The sequence below is a fragment of the Grammomys surdaster genome, unplaced genomic scaffold (assembly GCF_004785775.1).
Source record: "Grammomys surdaster isolate TR1022 unplaced genomic scaffold, NIH_TR_1.0 135, whole genome shotgun sequence".
Lineage (NCBI taxonomy): Eukaryota > Metazoa > Chordata > Mammalia > Rodentia > Muridae > Grammomys > Grammomys surdaster.
The window spans coordinates 2,384,159-2,404,422 of NW_021604593.1; the positions used below are offsets into that span (position 1 = coordinate 2,384,159).

At 49.0% G+C, this 20,264-nt stretch overlaps 2 protein-coding genes across 3 annotated transcripts in view; both read right to left on the minus strand.

Annotated features, from left to right (window-relative positions):
- Nucleotides 1-5,930: 5,930 nt before the first annotated feature.
- On the minus strand, nt 5,931-13,709 carry Reep2 (receptor accessory protein 2). 2 transcript variants are annotated; one of them, XM_028762764.1, is made up of 8 exons: nt 13,510-13,709; nt 11,788-11,860; nt 11,358-11,434; nt 8,007-8,127; nt 7,691-7,804; nt 7,295-7,436; nt 7,069-7,199; nt 5,931-6,989 (listed from the first exon to the last, which is right to left on the minus strand). In XM_028762764.1, exons 1-8 carry the CDS (start codon nt 13,539-13,541, stop codon nt 6,921-6,923), a joined length of 759 nt encoding a protein of 252 aa, XP_028618597.1. In that variant the 5' UTR covers nt 13,542-13,709; the 3' UTR covers nt 5,931-6,920. The 2 variants fall into 2 exon arrangements, with proteins under 2 accessions (XP_028618597.1, XP_028618596.1); XM_028762763.1 differs by having other exon boundaries at nt 5,935-6,989; nt 7,295-7,442; nt 13,510-13,701.
- A 1,577-nt stretch (nt 13,710-15,286) lies between these two features.
- The window catches only part of Kdm3b (lysine demethylase 3B), a 63,413-nt gene continuing 58,435 nt past the window's right edge, over nt 15,287-20,264 (minus strand). Inside the window, exons 23-24 of the mRNA XM_028762697.1 lie at nt 20,016-20,150; nt 15,287-16,702 (exon numbers count right to left, since the gene is read on the minus strand). Of these exons, the coding sequence (XP_028618530.1) occupies nt 16,622-16,702; nt 20,016-20,150 (216 nt within the window). The 3' untranslated portion in view covers nt 15,287-16,621. The remainder of the gene's footprint in view (nt 16,703-20,015; nt 20,151-20,264) is intronic.

Consider the following 20,264-nt stretch of genomic DNA (forward strand, 5'->3'; position numbering starts at 1 on the left):
CTACAGAGTGAGTTCCAGGACAGCCAGGGCTACACAGAGAAACCCTGTCTTAAACAACCAAAAAAAAAAAAAAAAAAAAAAAAAAAAAAAAAAAAAAAAAGAAAAAACCAAACAAACAAAGTGAGACTCTGTCAAAAACAAAACAAAATATTCTATGTAAACAAAACAAAAAATAAAAGAATGTTAAGCACAGGGGCTGAGTCCAAGGAGGGAGTGCTGTCATCCTAGACAGGGCTTCTGTGAGTGTCTGCTGTTTCTGGGGCTCCCACAGGCAACATCCACTCCAAGGCAAAAAGACATTGCAGGCAATGGACAACCAAATTCACTGAGAGGCAGCTTAGCCCATAGGGCCATCTACTTTTCTTGGCATGGTGACAATATGATGACTGGGACACTGGGTAGAAGAGACTGTCCTTTTTCTTTCCCCAGCCATTTTCCTATTTGCTGTCTCCATATAGAAATCCAGATTCCCCGTTTCCTCAACATGAGCTGTACAGGGGAAGCGGTACCTCACACCAGGAGAAGAGCTTCCTGCAGGTGGTCACACCAACAAGGCTAACTGCTGTCCTTAGAGTATGCAGGGGGGCTCTGCCTTACTCTGTGCACAGACAGCACTGCTGTTCCTACACACAGGCAGAGGGGGTCTTTGGGACTTAGAGGACTCAGTTTCCATCCAATGGGAGGGCAGAGGGTCGTCATGGCAGCATGCATGCTTGCCTCAAAGCTGACAGTGGACTCAGTTTCCATCCAATGCAGGGCAGAGGGTTATCATGGCAGCATGCATATCTCAAAGCTGATGCTGGACTCAGGGTAAAATGTTCACTTAAATAGAACACATGAGGACCTCTAGGGCTATGTAGAAAGACCTTGTCTCAAAAAAAAATGTGGGAAAATACTGTATACTTAAATTTTATCATTTTAACCTCTTTAATTATATGTATAATCCAAGGACATTAATTACATTCAGGATCAACTATACACTTCCAGAACTTCTGAATCCTTCCAAACAGAAAAGTCTACACCCATTAAACAATGATTCTGTCCATTCTCCCACCTCCTGTGGCCTGTCTCCCTTTGCAGTCTCATGTAAGGCTAACACTCTCTGTAGTCTTTGGTGTCTGATTTATTTCTCTTGGCATAATGTTTTCATGGACTGGTTTTTTCCTTTTATGTTTTTTTTTTCAGATAGTGTGTGTGTGTGTGTGTATGCCTGTCTTTGCCTATCCTGGAACTCATTCTGTAGACTAGGCTAGCCTCAAACTCAGAAACCTGTCTGTCTCTTGCCAAGTGCTAGAATTGAAGGTGTGTACCACTGCACCTGGCTATCTTCCTATTGTAGCTTTCCTATATGACTGAATTTATGCACCATGTCACACATATTTCATATTTTGTGTGTCCATTTAACATGGGAGAATGGTGGTTTCTACTTAAATACTTTTTATGTCCATTGGTGTTTTGCTTGTATGTATGTCTGTGTGAGGGTATCTGGTCGGTGGAGTTACAGTTGTGAACTGCCATGTGAGTGCTGGGAATTGAACCTAGTCTTCTGGAAGGGGAGTTAGTGCTCTTAATCACTGAGCCATCTCTCCAGCCCCTAAATATTGTTTTTGTTTTATGTGTGTGAATGATTTGCCTGCATGTATGTCCTTGTGCCATGTGTGTGTGGTACCCGTGGTGGTCAGAAGAGAGCATCTCAGGTACCCTGGAAGTGGAATTACAAATAACAAACCACCATGAGTGGTAAGACTTGAACTCACACCCCCTGCAGGCACAGCAGGTGCTCTTCAGCACCGAGCCCCCTCTTTAGCTCCTCACCTTTTGATTACAGTGAAGGAGGCTGCTGGAAAGCTTGGCAAGTGTTGTGGATGTAGAATTTTTACTTTTTATCCTGTGGCGATAGCCATTCGGTGTAGGTGACTGCTATGAGCATGCACCTCTAGGATAGGCTTTCTGATGGTGCAGTTTTGTTTTGTTTTGTTTTCTTGAGACAGAGTCTTACTATATAGCTCAGCCTACATTTGGGCACACAATCCCCCTGCTTCTAACTGCTGAGTGTTGTCACAGGTGTACACTGCCACACCTGCTGTTCTTTCTGGGTAGCTTTTATATGAAGACTCTGACCCCCAAGCCTTGCCCACATACTGGCTGCATGGCTGGTGTAGGACAGGACTTTGGTCTTTCAATGACAAGGCCCTTGGGTGATTCTCTTTAGGAGTGAGTTGACAGGGCCTATGCTCTCCCCCTGGGCTCTAGGTAGGTTTTTCACCACCAGCCCAGCCCCAGCCTGCTTTCCCTGGTAACACCCATGCTGTCTCACTTTTTCTCTCCCAGGCTAAATATGGAGTGTGAAACTGCTCTTCTTCCCAATTTAGCATTTGAATTTAAGTGAGAACTGAATGTGGCTGGTTTGCTGACTCCCATCTGTGTGTGAGAAAGGGCTTGCAGTCTGATGGGGGAATAGACTGGGGAACAGGCACTAAGGCATGGGCTGGTGGCAACAGCAGATGTGTGGCAAGACAGGTGTGATGGGGCCTGGAGGGGACACCTGGCAGCTTGCGGGTGATGAGACAGTCAGTGCTGAGACTTGTGCACCTGTAGGAGTTGGCCCAGTGGTGTGGGAGAGTGGGCACTTGGGAAGAAGGAATGATTTGAGTTGGCATGGCTTCTGTCTGCTGAGCACAAGACACAGAGCATGGGGCAGGAGTTGGTCCAGGAGCTTCCTTGGTCTCCGATTCTCCCCTCTCCTCCTCTTCTTACCCTTCATGCTGGAGAATAAACCCAGTGAGAGTGACCTAGGCCAGAGATGCCTGATCACATGATCACTTTTGTTTTGTTTGCCTGTTTTGTTTTGTTGTTAGTCTCCTATGAGGCACTGCCTGGCATGGAACTTATGAAGACCAGGCTGGTCTGGAGCTTGCAGTGACCCTTCTGCTTCTACTTCCTGAGGGCTGGGATTACAGGTGTTTTCTACCATACCCGCACATGACCACCTTCTGCCTGGGCTACTCAGAAAGTGGACCTGGCAGGCCCAAGGTAGACATGGAATAAGAGGAGGATCTGGAGGGCATCATGGGAAATCAGTTAAGAAGGGTCTTTGCTTGTTTTAGCCAAACCATCCTTCTCAGGGGGAAGAACTAAGTTATTCTCAAATCTCTTCCTCGTATTGGTTGAGTCATGGTTTTGGTTTAGAATGGATCGGGTGGAAATCTTGGCCAAAGAAAACATTTTGTTGGCAAAATGAGAAGGCTATCTGGAGGGTCATGGCCCTGCCAGACACAGCTAAGGGATGCTGGTGTAAAACACACCATCAATATTTCAGCAACATTATTTATTGATCACTTATCTGGGACAAAAGGAGAAGGTAGCTCATCATGGATATGGGCCTGCTGGGGTGAGTTTGGGCAAGAGGTCAGAGAAAGGTAGGCCATTGATGAGGAGTCTCTATCCTGCTTGCCCCTGCAAGAATTCTTGGGGATTCGGGGGTGGGGTTTGGGGTTTTGTCCTCTTTTCCAACTCCACAATATTCTGGAATATACAGGAAAAGACTAGAAGTTAGGGAATCCTGGAGCAGGCATGAGCTGCCACTGTGGCCAGGTCCAGGGGTATAACAGCTATGGGACATCTTTCCTCACACCCCAACTCTGCCCTTCCCCTTGTCCCACCCCCCAAACCCACTTCAGTAGGTATCTCTTAGATGCTACTTTGGAAGCCCAGGTTAGGTCCCTCTTGAAGAAAGCCTGGCATTTCCCCTGCACGCAGAACTGGTCAGATTCCTTCTCAGACGGGTTCTTTCTCTGAATCTGTCTGTCCACCTTTTGTTCAGAGTAGTGGGGGTGAACATAGACTGGGCTCGAACAGAGATTATCGAATAACCCACAGCTATCCTTTCTACCCTCAAAAACGTTTTTTCCCCTTTAGTCTCTCATTCCAGGGAGCAGAGTATGAGGCATTCTGATCTCCAGGCCCTGAGCCATTGGAGAGATTGTGCTCTGCTAGCGGTTAGAATCCCACATCGGGAGCGAGCTGCGCCACCTAGTGGGCATTTCAACGTCTTGCAGGTAGAGCTTCCACAGCCGCCACCTTCAGCCCACTCTTGGATAAAAAAACCAGACAAGCCGCTGTCCAGCTCTCAGGACTGCCTTGAGATGCCCGTTCCTTCCTTAAGCCAGCCATGAGACATAGAACCGAGAGAAAGCAACTATGGCGTTTGAGAGGGAAATGATCATGCACCAGCTGAAATTTAAGTTAGTAGGAAAGCCAGTAGGAAACAGTTTTGACCCGGAAACAGTTTGTTCCTGTCATCCAGAATGCTGCAGATACAGAGACCACTGTTTAGGGCCCCAAATTCCTCTCTCCGATCTCTGTTAGCTTTCCAGTAGGCTGAGCAAGGCTGAACTCAGCTCTGCTAATCACGGCAGAGCTGGCACAGGCTAGAGGGAGCTGCTGGGTTTCCTCTGACGTCAGGGCCTGGAAATCCCATTTTAAGCAGGTTCTTGGGAGGTTGGAACAGCCACAAAAAAGGGAGGAGAAGCCAGATGAAGCAGCTTCAGGCCTGAGGTCTGGAACACAGGCCTGGAGGGTTGCCTAATATTCTCAGGAGACCTGGGCATGTGACATGGCAGTAAACCCTATCCCTAAAGCTAATAATACTTCTCAAAGGCCCCTGAGAACCCCTTGATTTAGTGCCCTCCACTTGGCTCTAACAGAGGTCTTTCCCTCTAGCCTGAGAAGATCTGCTGCAGAGGAGAGAGCCTAGGGAATGAGTGACAGTATGAGGTTGCCAGACCCAGTGTGTCCCACCGGCCAACCTCCTAAAAGGCTTTCTGGTTATTCTTTGTCACCCTCCATCTCTCCTCTCCTCCTCTGCACCACAGGGGGCAGACCCTGTGCCTAGAGTTCTGGAAGCCTGAATGTTTCCATGGCAACAGAACAAGGAACTTGGAAGTCTGAATATACTCTTTTTGACACAAAAACCCCAGATGTATTTGTAGCGAATGGCCACTCAGAATCTGGCAGTGGTCTCCTGCCCACAAGAAGTGTGTGTGTGTGTGTGTGTGTGCAAATGAAACTTACATAGAATGCCTAACTTGTTTTCCTGGCTATATGGTAAGCGCTAGCATAGTACTACAACATTTTACTTTCTGGGAATCTTCTAGAATGAGTCTCTTCCTCTCCTTTTCAATGAAAAAAAAAAGGGGGGGGCTAAATTCTTCAAGGGCTGTGCTGGCTGGTTTTTATGTCAGCTTGACATAGGCTATGTCCATCTGAGAAGAGGAAATCTTTAGGAATTGCCTCCATTAAATAGGCAAACCTGTGGTGTATGTTCTTAGTTGTTGACAGCTGTGGGAGAGCCCAGTTCCCTGTAGCCAGTGATGTTTGGCAAGGGATACAAAAGTGGACTGAGCAGCCCGTGAGGAGCAAGACATATGCAGCACCTGCCATGCCCTCTGTACCAGCTCCTCAGGGACGGAGTGTGAGCTGAGAGTTGCATGCTGAGATAAACCCTTTCCTCCCAAGTTGCTTTTGCTCATGGTGTTTATCACAGCAACGGAAACATAATTTAGGCCAACAGTGGAAGGAATGCCTTCAGAGGGCTGCTTGGCTAGAGGAATCCAGGGTGGGCAAAGGGCCCTTGCATATTTATTTATTTATTTATTTATTTATTTATTTATTTATTTATTTTTGAGACAGGGTTTCTCTGTGTAGTCCTGGCTGTCCTGGAACTCACTCTGTAGACCAGGCTAGCCTCGAACTCTCGAACTCAGAAATCCACCTGCCTCTGCCTCCCAAGTGCTGGGATTAAAGGTGTGCGCCACCACCGCCCGGCGCATCTGGCCCTTTTCTATCCCTTTACGGCTAGGTCTCTCTTCCCAGTGGCCTCCCTCCCATTTACTGGCGTGGTGGGTCACGAACAACACAGAGGCCACAATAAAGGAACTGTCAGAGTTTCGTTTATTGGCTCACCCAGTGCCAAGGTCCAGTGGGAACCGTGGAACTGGGAGCCTCTCAGCTCCTGCATTTCCTTCCCTTCACAGGTTCCGCCTGGCCCCAATGAGGCTGCCAGAACCCGGGCCAGGGGTGGGATCCAGGTTGGTTCTGACAGGGGAGGTTGCTTGGCACAGGAAGAGGACCCCATGGCAAGGTACAATGGGTCCCCTTTATAGGAGAGGAAAGGAGCCAGCTTGGCAGGGCCTCTGCGGTGTAGCCTAGGAGTAGAGGAGTCCAGCCTACTGCATGAATGTATAAAAGGGATCAAGGGTGGAAGGGGAGGGAGGGGTCCCTCGGAGCCTTGTTCTGTCAAGGGCTTGAGTCCTGAGGTTCAGAGACCAGCAGGGGAGGATAAAGAGGAAGAAAGACCAGGGCTGACGTAGGGAGGAGATGACCACTTCACCCAGCCTCCCCAGCACACACACCCTTGGGTCTCACCTCTTTTTTTGGTAGAATACACAGCCCTACTAGCCACAGTTCTGGCTTGGCCATGCCGCTTTTGAAAGCCCGTGTCTCCGCGCATGGTTGTGCCCGAGGAACACCCTCCTCCCAGGTCTGCCCTGTTTCTTCCCCTTCTCAAGGTCCCCTCCCTGGAGGGGGGAGCCGGCAGGTCAGGCCTCAGAGAAGGGATGGCCATGGTCAGCAAGGCACTGGACGGGCAGGGTGGGACTGGAGCAGCAAGAAGAGCAGCGCTGGCCGCGGAGCCGCCACCTCCACAAGGGCGTAGTCATCACATCCGCCCTCAACCTCCTCTTTGCCAAGCCCCCTCTGGAGGAGTATTCATGGGAAGGGGGTATTGGAAACAACCATCTAGGGGGTTTGCGGGTCTGAAACACCTGGGGCTAGTGACCCACTGTCTGAGGGGCCAAGGCTGCAGCTCTTCTCGGTGCTTGCTATGTCCTACAGATGGAGGGACGGGGGAGCTGATCCTCTCAAGCCGAGTCGCCCCCTCCAGAACTCTTCTTCTTGGGCCGGGTCTTCAGCGTCTTGGAAGTCAGTGGCTAGGCAGAGAGGACGATGGGCTCAGCTTGTTCCCACTGTCTCTTCCCGTCTCCCCAAGACCACGGCCTGTATCCTCACCTCAGCCTTGGGTACTTTTTTGATAGGCTTGGTCCTCTTGGGTGCCTTGTCTCCCAGGTCATCTTCTGAGGTCTCTGTCCGGGGATCTGGCTGGCTTGTGCTAGGCCTTAGACTCAGGGCAGGCTCATCTCCTGGTTTCAGGGGAGGAAAAGAGAATGAGGGCCCAGAGGTCTCTCTGGTCTTTTTAGCTCTAGCCTCCTTCCCACAGCCCAGGGCCTGCCAGTACCTAAGTCCTCGATAGTGTCCAGGAGACCCACAGGGCCGGGTGGGAGGCGGCCATCCGGCCCCTGAAGTGGTAATGCATCCTCATCTCGGATGAGAGTCAGGTCCTGCATGCTGAAGCTCCGGAGCTTTTCCGACAGAACCCCCTGGCCCTAGGGTCACCACCACGCACCAAGAGAGCAGGAGGAAGGGGCGGGGTGGAGACAGAGGTTACTGTGGTGCTGGGATATTTTCCCTTTGGTCAGATGAGGAAACTGACCAGACAGAAGAAAGAGGGCTGGAACCTGCAGCTACACAGCCTAAAGTCTCCAAGGTCTAAGGGTAGGGTGGCTGCCAAGGGGCCTGGGCAGGACACAAGATGAACACGGTGGCCCCGGGAGTCTGGGTCCCCGCATCTCACCTTGGCAGCAGCCGTGACTGCAGCATTGGCAGCCAGGTTCAGGCCCCTCTTGCCCACCCTCATCATGGTCTCATAGCTCTTCTCTCGGGCTTGTGTGATGTATTCATCGATCTCCTAGGGGGACGAGAGACCTGAGAGGTGAGGCTGCAGGCAAGTGACGTTTGCTCACAACTGTGCGAAGGCACTGCCCGCCCCAGGGAGCTAGGCTCTGCCGGGTTACCATAGTCTCTGGTCACCCACAGGAAATATTTGTAGCTGGAGGCATGGGGATGTCTCAGATGGGCCAGGCAGGGAAGGGCTGAAGGCAGGGGCAAACCTTTTCCTTGTTGGACAGTGTTGGATGCACGAACTTGCGGTACAGGACGCTGGAGCCCTTGGTGTAAGGGGACAACAGCCATATCACAAAGGCAATCTTGAGCTCAAAGTAGAAGGGGAACCTGTTGGGCGGACAGAGGTGTGCTCAGAGCACGAGGGAGGAGGAATACACTGGATTTAGCATCATGAAACCTGGACAACTCCCACTTCTTAAGTGGTCTGAGACCCTGTGGTTTTCAGGTGGACAGGGTTAGGGGTTGGGAACGCTAAACCGAGACTCACATGGAAGATAAGCAGAGACCCACCCCATTCAGTATGGGAGACTGATCACAAATTTGTGCCCACTCTAGGCTACCTGATACCTTATCTCAAAATAGACCACAAAACCAAAGGCCAAGCATAGGGACACATCCTCCCTGAATCTTAGGCGGCTGGGAAGTAGAGGCAGGAGGATCAGGAGTTCAGGGTCATCTTCAGCTACATGAGTTCAGGGCCAGCCTGCAGAGCACAAGACACTGTTTTAAAAAACAAAGCAAAAGGAGACCCCCTGAGGAATTCCAACAAGGAGCTCTCCTTCCCAGACTAAGTCCCAGCACCTCTTCCTTCCAACGCCTCCATGCCGAGATCCAAATCCAAGGAAGCCTCCCTATCTTCCGGGTTCCTGCCCTCCCTCCATGAGAAGAACCAAGATGGAGTCTGGGTCTGGATCCTGCTGCCAAAATGCCCCTCAGTCCCCCCCCCCCAGTATTGGTCCCAGACATGCCTGGCAAGCTTGTTGCCATTGAGTTATCCCTGGCGTTTTGACGTTTTATTTTTCACGAGGTTGACTAGGCGGGTCTTGGATTTGTAATCTTCCTCCCTCAGTCAGGTGGGTGTGTTACTACTGTGCACAACCCATGGGCATAAACTATCATACTTGGTTTGTGTATGTGTGTGTGTTCATGCGTGTGCATGTGGGTGTGCATGTATGTGTGCGTGTGTGCGTAAGTGTGGAGGCCAGAGGTCATCCCTGGGTATTCTTGTCTCTCTGGCCTGGAGCTATCCCCCTAGTGAGCCAGCGCCTCTACTTCCCACCAATGGGCTCACAAGCTGGGAACTGAAGCCAGGGCCTCAAGTTCACTCACCAAGCGTTTAACTCACCAAGCCATCTCACTGGGCCTTTGATATTTTTTAATTAAAATTTTTTCTTGAAACCAGTCATGGTGGCTCATGACTTTAGTACTGTTGTTTGGAAAGCAGAGGCAGGTGGATCTGAGTTCCAGGACAGCCAGGGCTATACAGAAAACCTCTGTATTTTTTTTCCCCCTTGAGATGTAGTTTGTGTTGTTCTCCAGGGGTCTCCTGGAGTCACGTGACTGCCCTGCTTCCTCTCTCCATTTCCCACAGGCTGTACTGCTCACTCGGGCCACACCTTCCTTATCTTCCACATCCTCACAAAGCCCTCATCAAAGGCCCCTCCTTCACCTGTACCCAGGGAATCTAGACTTATCTACCCCATCAGCTGGCAAACACGAGAGAGCTTTATCTCCAAGTAAAATGATACTTTGTCTCCCAATGTTTACGTTCTTTTATCTCTCATTTACAAAATGTTTTTTGAAGTCATGGACAATTTTACTGGAGCTTTAATGAAAAACAAAGACAAATGAACAATTCCAGGGTAGGCAAGCTTTAAACTCAGCAGATTCCCTGAAGAAAAGCCTGGGAGAGAGAAGGAAGAAAGCCAGGCCATGTAAGCCAGTATGGAGGGCAGACACATGACTCACATGCTGTCACAAGGTGGAGAAAGAGTAAGAAAACCGAAAATGTTGGGGAAGCCCTAAGTGTTAAGGAAAGTATGTTTGGAAAAGAGATGACTCGGTGGTTAAGAGCACTGGCTGCTTTTGCAGAGGACCTAGGTTCAGTTCCCAGCACCCACATGATAGCTCACACCTCTAACTGCAGCCCCAGGGGATCTGATAGCTTCTTCTGGCACCAGGCACACAGCTGGTGCAGTCATACATACAGGCAAAACATCTGTGAATAGGAAATAAGGGTTTGTTTGGTTTTTTTTTTTTTTTATTGGATGTTTTATTTACATTTCATATGTTGTCCCCTTATCCCATCCCCCACCCACCCTGTTTGGTTTTTTAAAAAGAAACATTTGGGTTGTGGTGCAGGTGCAGTGTACTCCTGTAATTCTGAGGCAGGAGGATGATTTTAAGGCCAACGTGGGCCATGTAATGGGTTCCATGCTAACTCAGCCAGGGATACATAGTGAAACTCTATCTGAAAAAGGGGGGGGGGGGGGGGGAGAGATATGTGTGTGTGTGTACATGTGTGTGTGTGTGCATGTGTGTGTTGGGTGCAGGCACATGCCACAGTTCGTCTGTGGGAGTCTGAAAAGACAGTATCTGGAGCTGACTCCCTCCTTCCTCTCACAGGGCTTTCAGGGGTCAAACCCAGGTCAGCCATCTTTGAGCAGATGCAGCAAGAGCTTTGTTGATGAACCACCATGCTGCCCCCTGCCCTGAGATTATGTAGCCCAAGCTGGCCTCAAAACTTCAAAACTGCAATGATACTAGGGCTGGGATTATGAGTGAATCAAATTCCAATATACTTTACTCTTTTTTTTGTTTGTTTGTTTTGTTTTGTTTTTCGAGACAGGGTTTCTCTGTGTATCTCTCTGGCTGTCCTGGAACTCACTCTGTAGACCAGGCTGGCCTCAAACTCAGAAATCCTCCTGCCTCTGCCTCCTAAGTGCTGGGATTATAGGTATAAGCCACTACTGCCCGGCCATACTTTACTCTTTAAGAGGTATTTGCTCACCTAGGAAACATTTCTGAGCAGATTCAGACATATTCCCATCCCTGTAATGCTCATATCCTTTAGGCCTATTTGTCCCTGCAATACCTCGGAAATACAAGCATTCAGTGTCAACACAATTGAACTGCATGTTTGTTCCATAAACGGGGGAGAGAAGGTTTGGGGACTGGGGATCGGTCTACTGTCACAGTAGAGCAGATGCACACTCATTCACTCAGTTCCCCTGTGGTGCTGTGGCTGTCACCAGAAAGAAATGTGGCAGTTTTGTTTGAAGTAGGATAGCCCCAGCTGTTCTGGAACTCGCTATGCAGATCTGCCTGCCTTTGCCTCCCAGGTGCTGGGCTTAAAGGAGTGGGCCATCATGCCTTGTTTGCTATGTCTGTTCTTACGGTGCTGGCACCAGGTGTGAAGAGCCATATTAAGGCTGCTAAGGGACTGTTGGGAGTTGGGGGTGACCCTAGCCTGAGTCCAAATCTTCTGCCTATCTGTCTGGCTAGAGAAAGGAAGAGATCTGGGTCCTGAGATGCAAGGAGGGGCCACTGGACCTCACCAGGACAGTATTATATCCGTAAGCGTCTCAGCTGTGGTGAAGAAGGCGAAGACTATCCAGTACATCATCCATTTTACCTGAGGGACAAAGGGCAGCATTAAATGGGGCTTAGGGCTGAGGAGCTGTAAACACCCAAAGTTCCTGGCCTGTCAGCTCCTCATACTGGATTAAGTTGAGGAAAATAGGACCCCATAGCACTGTCTGTGCGATACTAGAAGTCCTGGGAGAGAGATACCCAAGACCTCACACTTGTACACTTGCCAATCATGTCAAGCCATGACAAGGGGATAGGGAACATCTCAGAACCTCTTTTGCCCAGGTCTTGTTGGATAGTGTGGCATAGCCACTCTACTCCCATCTGTAACACACACACACACACACACACTCACCCCTTACACATTTGTTACACAGCGTTAAGGTATGCACTCACATATTCCTTCACGTTTTTTGTCTTCACGGCCTTGTAGGAAGAATAGGCTGGGTACAGGGTGCCAAAGATGAGCCTAGCATGGAAGCAGCATGGTCAGCGGGCCATCCTTCCTCCCGGCTCTGACCCGTCCCCTGGGTGCTAAGGAGCAAAGGGATGGATCTCCAAAGCACCAGTTGTCTGAGGAGCTCTGGTCAAGGATTAAAGTCAAAGCCATTGGAGAGACACACATGTGGGGGTGGGACCCTCTCCCAGTCCAGAGTTCATTCCTTTAGCCCTTGACATGGAAGACCCAGAGGCGGGAGGCTCCAGTGGTCCTTCCAGTCAGGAACCTTGACTTGTATACAGGCGTGTCATGGGAGCTGAGGGGCTGGTCACTGCCAGGAGATGTCTTCCTTCTTGGCCTAATGCCTATTTAACTCACCCCCTCATACTCTCCCTCTCCTTGTCTCGAGACAGGCTGGGTAGGGCCAGGTCCCCAAGGGACCTAACATCACCAAACAGGGCACCCAACCTGTCAAAGAACTATTGTGGTCCTGGGCCTAGAGGGCGCCGGTGCGGGAGGCACCAAAAACTTATAACCCCAATACCAGCATGGCCCAGGGTCAGGTACAGAAGACCTGGGCTTAAGACTCTACCTGAACATCCCTCTACAGATTACAGAAAGGACACAGGTGAGGGAGAAAGAGTCATGTATCCCATAGGGAGTTTGCCCAGGCCAGAAAGAAAAGTAGCCACCCTTGAACGCTAGCTACATGGAGAGATAAGGCCTGTAGGGGCTGGGAAGAGGAAACCTCAGTGGGTTGAGAGGAAACCAGGACACAAGCATGTGACAACGCTCAATGGGAAGAAGGGTGGGGCTGCTGGGATGACAGTCCTGATAGAGGCCGAGGGGCAGAGCCCTAAAGTAGAGGAAGGGTTGGCTCTGAATCCAGCACCTTCAAGTGTAGGTGATGCCTTGCCGAGGTAGGGAGGGCACTCTCTGCCTGTGCTGATGCTGGAAAGCAGGGCCGGATCCACAAGGCCAAATCTAGGCGTGTGTGTTTGTGGGAGGGAGGTATTTGTTCCTGTATCTGGGGGAGGTGCCAGGGCCATAGCTCCACAATGTAACTGTTACAATGTGCCTGGAATCAAGGCCACCAAATGTTCTCCCAGTGGCTTTCGCAGTCCCAGGGAGATTGCATCCATTCAGTTACCTCTCGACTTTTGTCTTCCATGCCCAGCCTGGATGCCTTAGGACAGGTGTCCTCATCCTACCACTAGTCAGAATCAAGAGGAAGGCCTGAGAGCTTTGGAGAGGCCCTAGGGAATGGTCCGTGGATCTGAGGTCCGGAATGATGAGGCCCCTGTCATACTCCCCTCTTAATCTCTTCCTGGAGGGAAAGGATGGTCTTCTATGCTCCTCTCCAGTCTAGATCTGCTCTGTGGGGGAGGGGATACGCCCGCCTCCCCTTATAAATCAGTAGCTCCTCAGCCTCTAGGATGGGGGAGGGCACAGGAGCAAGGCAATTAAGAATAAACTGGTTTTAAAAATAATATGGGTGAGGTCCCTGGGAAACCAGGCCTGTCATGCTCTCCTTCCAGTCTTTGGTCCCACATCTCTATGTCTGGGGACACCACTTAGGGATCCTAGGTTGAACCATCCCAGGCTTGAATACCGCGCCCTCCACCACCGACCCCCTCATCCCCCACCCGGGCGAACCCCGCCGCAGCCTCTGCACTCACACCACCAGGCGAGAGATGATCCAGGACACCATGGCGGGGCGGGGACCCAGCCCGGGTGAGGATGCAGCTGCCCGAGGCCGGCGGCTGAGGCAGCAGGAGCTGCTGTTAGCAGCGGCAGCCGCCGTGGGGTCAGCGGAGCGCGGAGTTGCCGCCGTTAAAGGGGAGGTCCCTGCCGCATCGGCGGGCCGTGGGCGGCGGCGCCTCTTAAAGGGGAGGCCGCGGTGTCGGCGCGCCCCCCCAGCACCTGCTGTGCCTGGGCATGCGCCTTCGCCCTCCGTGCCCAGCCTTCCTCTAAATCGCTTGTTCACGTTCCTTGAGCTTCAAGCTGGATGGCAGGGTTCCTTTTTGGTTCCATCCTTTGACATCAGCTTCGGGCCAACCCCCGCCCTGCCCACATCAGGTTGAAGGTTAAATATCCCATGAGGAGTGAGGGCTGCTTTGTTGCTTGACTGTGAGCCAGGCCCTGTGCTCAAGAGCAGCGCTTGTTTCATTGAATCCTCACAACTAGCCTAAGGTAGAAGTTATAATTATCTTCATCCTGAAGATGGGGTTTATTTATTGGTTTCATTACTATGCTGATGGCCACAAAACCACTAAACCATACTTATTAGGTTACATCTTCCAAACACTGTCAAATTTTCCTCCTCATTATAGGCTTCTTAAAGACGTCCACCTGCACTCTCGAGGCCAGGCTCGGCTGCACCTGTCCACTACAGTTCTCATCAAGAACTGCCAATTCCCAGTTTAACGGGATGGTTTGATCCGACTTTTGGTGGTAAATTGTGTGTGCGTGTGTGTAGTTTAGAGAGATGTGAAGTTTAATATGGGGGAGGGGGGAATAGGAGACAGGAGTGGGTCTCAAGTCAGTTAAAAAGTCCAGAGACCTCAGTTCCACCCCCATCAGCAAGTACCACTGGTAGTGGATGTCCTAATTCTGAAGACATTTATATCCAGAATGTAGGCTAGCCTGCCTCCTGATTTTCACCAAAGCAGCCACATTCCAAAGCATCCCTCCTCCACTGTCCTCCTTCCCTGTCCCATTTTAAAGCTGCTGTATTCTGGGCCTTTATGTTGAGGTATAATCCATTTGGTGACCACACTGTTAACCTGTTCCACCCAGGCTGAAAGGACATGCTCACAACTCTGTATTTCAAAGAGTTATGACAGTATTCAAACCTAGCATCCTTGAAAAACACAAATGGTCTATTTCTAGCCTGGTAATTATGCTTCCAGGTTCAAATGCTTTGGAAGGTGTTTTCGAACATTTCAGAGAAGCACACCTCTATGACCCCTCCTGCTTTTCTTTTCAATTTCCTTCCCAAAAGGCCTCTTTAAATCAGAATGCAGTCTGTCCTTACCCACCAAGAACACTTTAGTTTTGCTTAATAAATAAAACTCCAATTGGGTCTTTCCATCATTTCTAAGGCCACCTAAGGCCACACACTTTAAGGCAGGTAACTGCACGTCTCACAGCCGTGCCTGAAGCTTTGTCCAGGCTGCACATGAAGGCAGTTCTCTTGCATCCTGCACCCCAGGAGGACTCCACTTACTCCATTTTGTTCACTGAGCATCAAGTGTGGGAAAACCCCTCTATCCACTCGCAGGCTTATGTGGTTCCCTCCTACTGTCTTTTTCCCAACTGAGCACAATTGAAACAGCAAAGACCAGAGACCAGATGCAGAGCAGTAGACAAACCCAAAATCAACCCCCGTCTCCATGCCCAGTGTGGTCTTGACTTTAGAAAGGCTGGTACAGAAAGAATTTTGTCTACTCCAAATAGATTTGTTAGATTTTTAATAAGAACATGGAAATCCCAATCAGCCCTTCAATAAAATTAAAATACAGAAAGTGAAATTAAAAGTATTCTACAATAAATGACTTTTATTTAAAAAAAAAAGAAAGAAAGAAAGTAACTGTGAACATATAAACAAGGCTGCAGGGCAGTACACCTGGAAAGAGACAGTTCCCAATGTACCTGTGGGCCAATGAATTCCATCATTTCCAAGTAAATTCTTAATAAAAACTCCACTGAGTTGGAAAGTTTTGCTGAAAATACTCTAGACAAAACTCCAAAACACAAAAGTAAAACTTCTTTATGTTGGAAATCAAACTTTCCATCCCACTTGGACACATGAGGTGTCCCAGGGAACGCTGGTAATTGGTGACACAGGGACACTCCTGGGGGCAGCAGTGCGTGCAGGGGACACTCCGAAGCTGAGACACAATGCAGTTCTTTCTCAGATGACTGCTCCCTCAAGATAAGACTGAGAAGGATGGGGAGAAACTAAAAGAATTCTAATAAAAAGCCAATTCTTTTAAGTTACACTTTGGCTGATTTTGTGCTATAAGGGGCAGCTGATTTCTAAAAATCATATTTCTTCTCAAAGAGTCTTATTGAAAGGAAGACTAAATGTAATGCGCCTTTCCTCACAGTCCAGGAAAACAACTGTGTTATTTCAAAAGTTCTAAAAATATCTACTTTCATGAAATAGTAACTATTTCACTACAAACCTATTTTTCACTAAATACACATGTTTTCTAATCCTGAAGCCTCCTGGGAAAAGCAGTGGGCTCTCCCTGGGTTCTGAAGACTCCAGTGTTCATGGAGAGTACGGGAAGGGCTACACCCCCATCTCCTAGGATGAGCCAGGTCAGAGGTCATGTCGGAGACACTGCCAGGCTTCTGCCAGGCACATGAAGTCACCACCTTACTTTACCAGTTATGACTTCCTCTGCCTCCAAAACATTCCTAGTTAGCTAGGCACAAGAGGAACAGAAAAGGAAGGTGTGCCCACATTCCTGGTTTCCATGATCTCAAACCAGGAGACTGTGAGGAGGACCCAGCGATGTTCAAGCAACCTGGATTCCCAAAAGGCCACTGGATGGGAATGTGGCACCCTCGGCTTTGAGTTTGAAACGGTGTGTGAGAACAGTGCGACTTTCTTGTGTCAACCTTCAGTGTTGAGGCAGCATAGAAAGAGTGGCTGGAGAGTTTGTAATACTGACCACACTGGCCTGGGGAAGGGCCTCTGCTCCTGCAGAGAGCCCTGCCGTTCCCTGCTAAGTGTTGTGAAAGGCCTGCTTGACAGGAGAGCTGGATATTCCCCATGCTTTAAGACCTTGCCAGTTTGGACTCGTGGGCCTTGAGAGTGCCAACAGCATCCTTCACTGCGTGGTATATGATGTTCTTCACCTGGAGAGCAATCAGCACTGTCAGTTCACGGCAGTTCACAGATGCACATCTAATAAGCAGATGCAACAAGCTTATTGAAAAGCCACTGGGGGACACGGCAGCGGCAGTCACTGTGTGCTTCCTAAATCAACCCCACAATGAATTACCAGTCATGCAGGATGTGAAGTCCTCATGAAAGAATGGTGAAATCACTGGGAGAGCTACACAGCCATCATCACCCCTGTGCTCACTAGGTGCTGGCTAGTGTTACTAAGGTATTATGTGGGGCATTAGTTCATCTTTGCCACGATCCTACGAAGTGTATTTTATCATGAGTTTTGTTTACAGATGAGACCCTCAGAAAATCAAGTTCCTGGGAACTGAAGCTGGGCACAGTGGCACATGTCTTTAATCCCAATGGCTGATGCCAACTTGAATAGACTATCTAAAAGATCCTTGCCCAAGACCTCATAGTAATAACCAGTAGGCTTGGGCGGCTGAGTAATGGGCTTTCTTCCTACTGTGTGAAGGTTAGCTCTCTTCCATCTTCTGGGTTCCAGGGATTAGACCCATCTTGCCAGCTCCTACTCCCCGCTTTTAGAAACAGGGTCTTACTACTTAGCCAAGGCTGGCCTCTGACCTCTCTATGATCCTTCTGATTTAGTTTCTCAAGAATGTGCCACCAGGTCCAGAGTTTATGTGTTTTTTTCTAATTACCTAAAAGAAACATATTTTACATATGATGTTGGAAGTCATTAAAATAAGGTGACAGGCTAAAGATACCTTTTAAAAAGACTGATCAGACTTTTCTTTTTTTTTCTTTTCTTTTTTTTTGGTTTTTCGAGACAGGGTTTCTCTGTGTAGCCCTGGCTGTCCTGGAACTCACTCTGTAGACCAGGCTGGCCTCAAACTCAGAAATCCACCTGCCTCTGCCTCCCAAGTGCTGGGATTAAAGGCGTGCACCACTACCACCTGGCCCAGAAGACTTTTCTAGGGAGGGGAAGAGAGGTAGGACAAAAAGGAAGGGCACTGGTGCCTTAACAATGCTGCTGTTAAAGCACACTATGCACCATCAAATCTGTGCTAGGGAAAGCTGTCAGTGAGACAAAGCTTAGTTAAGCTTACATTTTAGCAGGGCATCAATAAACAAGTCAAGGACTACAGCATGTCAGAGGGTGAAGTCAGTACAGAAAAGAAGAAGGGGCCGATGGGACCTGGAGCATCAGCAGAGGTGATGCTGACGCTGCTATCATGTTGTTTTACAATTACATTTACGTATGTGCATGTGTACACTGAGTGCCACAGGGCACATGCAGTGGTCAGAAGACAGCCTCTGGGAGCCGGCTCCCTCCTTTACCACTTGGGTCCCAGGAATTGGACTCACGTCATTAGGCCTGGCAACAAGTGCCAATACTTGCTGAGCCATCTTGCTGACTCTCCAGTGCTATTATTTTATTTATTTATTACTTTTTAAGATTCTTATTTTAGCCGGGCAGTGGTGGCGCATGCCTTTAATCCCAGCACTTGGGAGGCAGAGGCAGGTGGATTTCTGAGTTCGAGAGTTTGAGGCCAGCCTGGTCTACACAGTGAGTTCCAGGACAGGACAGCCCAGGCTATACAGAGAAACCCTGTCTCGAAAAACCAAAAAAAAAAAAAAAAAAAAAAGGATTCTTATTTTATTGTATTGTATGTCTGCATGTTTGCCATACTTGCAGAGGCCAGGGGAGGGCACCAAATCTCCTGGAACCGTAGTTACATGCAGTTGTGAACTCTGGTAACCAAACCCAGGTTCTTTGCGACAACAGCATGTTATTTTTTTGCTGCTGTTGTTTTTCGAGACAGGGTTTCTCTGTGTAGCCCTGGCTGCCTTGGAACTCACTCTATAGACCAGGCTGGCCTCGAACTCAGAAATCCGCCTGCTTCTGCCTCCCAAGTGCTGGGATTAAAGGCGTGCGCCACCACCATGCCCGGATAGCATGAGTTCTTAAGCTCTGAGCCATCTCTGCAGCTCCAGACACTATAAACTAAAAGGAAGTAAAGGGGATGAAGAGCTGGCTCAGCGGCTAAGAGCGCTGGCTACTTACTAAAGGACCTGGGTTTAATTCCCACCACCCACATGACAGCTCACAAGTGTCTGTAACTCCAGTTCCAGGGGATCTGGCACCCTCACACACACATACGAGCAGGAAGAACACCAGTGTGCATGAAATAAAAATAGACATTTATAAAAAGAGTAAAAAGATAGTCTACAGTTGAGATCTGGAAGAGATGGGGATGAAATAAGTCCATTTTTATTGCTTCTATATTAATATGATTATACTTTGTATAAAAATATCTATCTGTGCCAAGGTGCAGACTAAGGAGCATACTGCCTCAGGCCCTATATAGGGCCAAGTTCAAGTTTCCTGACCACCAGAAGATACACCTGTCAAAGTGTGGCTTCAGCAAGTTTAATGAAGATGAAAAGCCGTTCACCCCCAAAGGCTGGAAGGCCAAATACTCCCCAAGCTACAGTCTCTAGACCAGCGCAGGGCTGCCACCTGTGGAGCCTTCCACTGTAACGAATGATGAATACCTTATCCTACCAATGATGTCTACAAGTAAACCTCATATCCAATTGAAAACAACGAACTTTTTGACTAAGCTGGGCCTGCTGGCACAGGCTTATAGTTCAAGCTACTCCTGAACTTGAGGCAGGAGAGGATTAAAGGCGTGCGTCACCACTGCCCGGCAGATTACAAGTTCTAAGTCAGCCTGGGCTACAGAAAGTGCAAGGCCAGTCTGGATAACTTAGCAAGAAGCTGTCTTGAATTTAGTCTGATGTAGCTCCGTAGCAGAGTACACACCTGCATGTTCCGGCCCCTGCACTGTTCAAAAAAGAAGTTCAAAGGAACAGGTAACTCCCTAAATAAAAACCTCTTACAGTATTGTCCCTTGACTAGGAATGTAAGTCTACTCAGTTATCAGCACCAAAAATACCACCCAAGGACAGAGAAACGGAATCATTACATTGGACATGGGTAGACCTTTACACGCAAACAACACTCAAGTAGCCCAGGTTGGCCTGAAACCTGTTATAGGTATCAACTAAGATGAGCAGAAGAGCTGGAAATAGGAGGGTTAGGAGTTCAAGGCCAGCCTGGGCTACTATTTCAAAACCAAAGCAACACACCAAATCAAAAGCCCCCACAACTGAAATGGTTAGGTATCTCTCCCTGAAAGGAAGCCTTTAGATGCCCAGACAGTTTCCCAGAGTCCTTTCTCTACCAGAAAATACCCTATGAGGAGACTGTAATTTGCACTGTGAGTGTTAGAAGGAGGAGGTATTACTTACCTGTAGCTTATCCTCATGATTTGTGTGAGTGTTGGAGAGATGCCTGAATTCCTGAGTCAGGCGGAAACAGTGCTTCACGTGCTCTGGAGATACAAAGTCTTCTGCTACCTTTATGCAACTATACAGATTGTGAACCTGGGATGAGGAAATGTAGGCATTAGATTCAGTAGCTCAGAAAAATACCCACCAGAGGAAAGCAAACACAATCTGCTCTTTTTTCTTCTTCCTCCTCCCACCTCCCTCCTTCCC

Coding starts and splice junctions, on each gene's coding strand:
- Reep2 (XM_028762763.1), bottom strand. CDS start 13,541: ATGGTGTCCTGGATCATCTCTCGCCTGGTGGT. Junction 11,861..13,509: donor ATCATCTCTCGCCTGGTGGT/GTGAGTGCAGAG, acceptor CTTCCATGCTAG/GCTCATCTTTGGCACCCTGT. Junction 7,805..8,006: donor CACTGTCCAACAAGGAAAAG/GTTTGCCCCTGC, acceptor TCGTCCCCCTAG/GAGATCGATGAATACATCAC.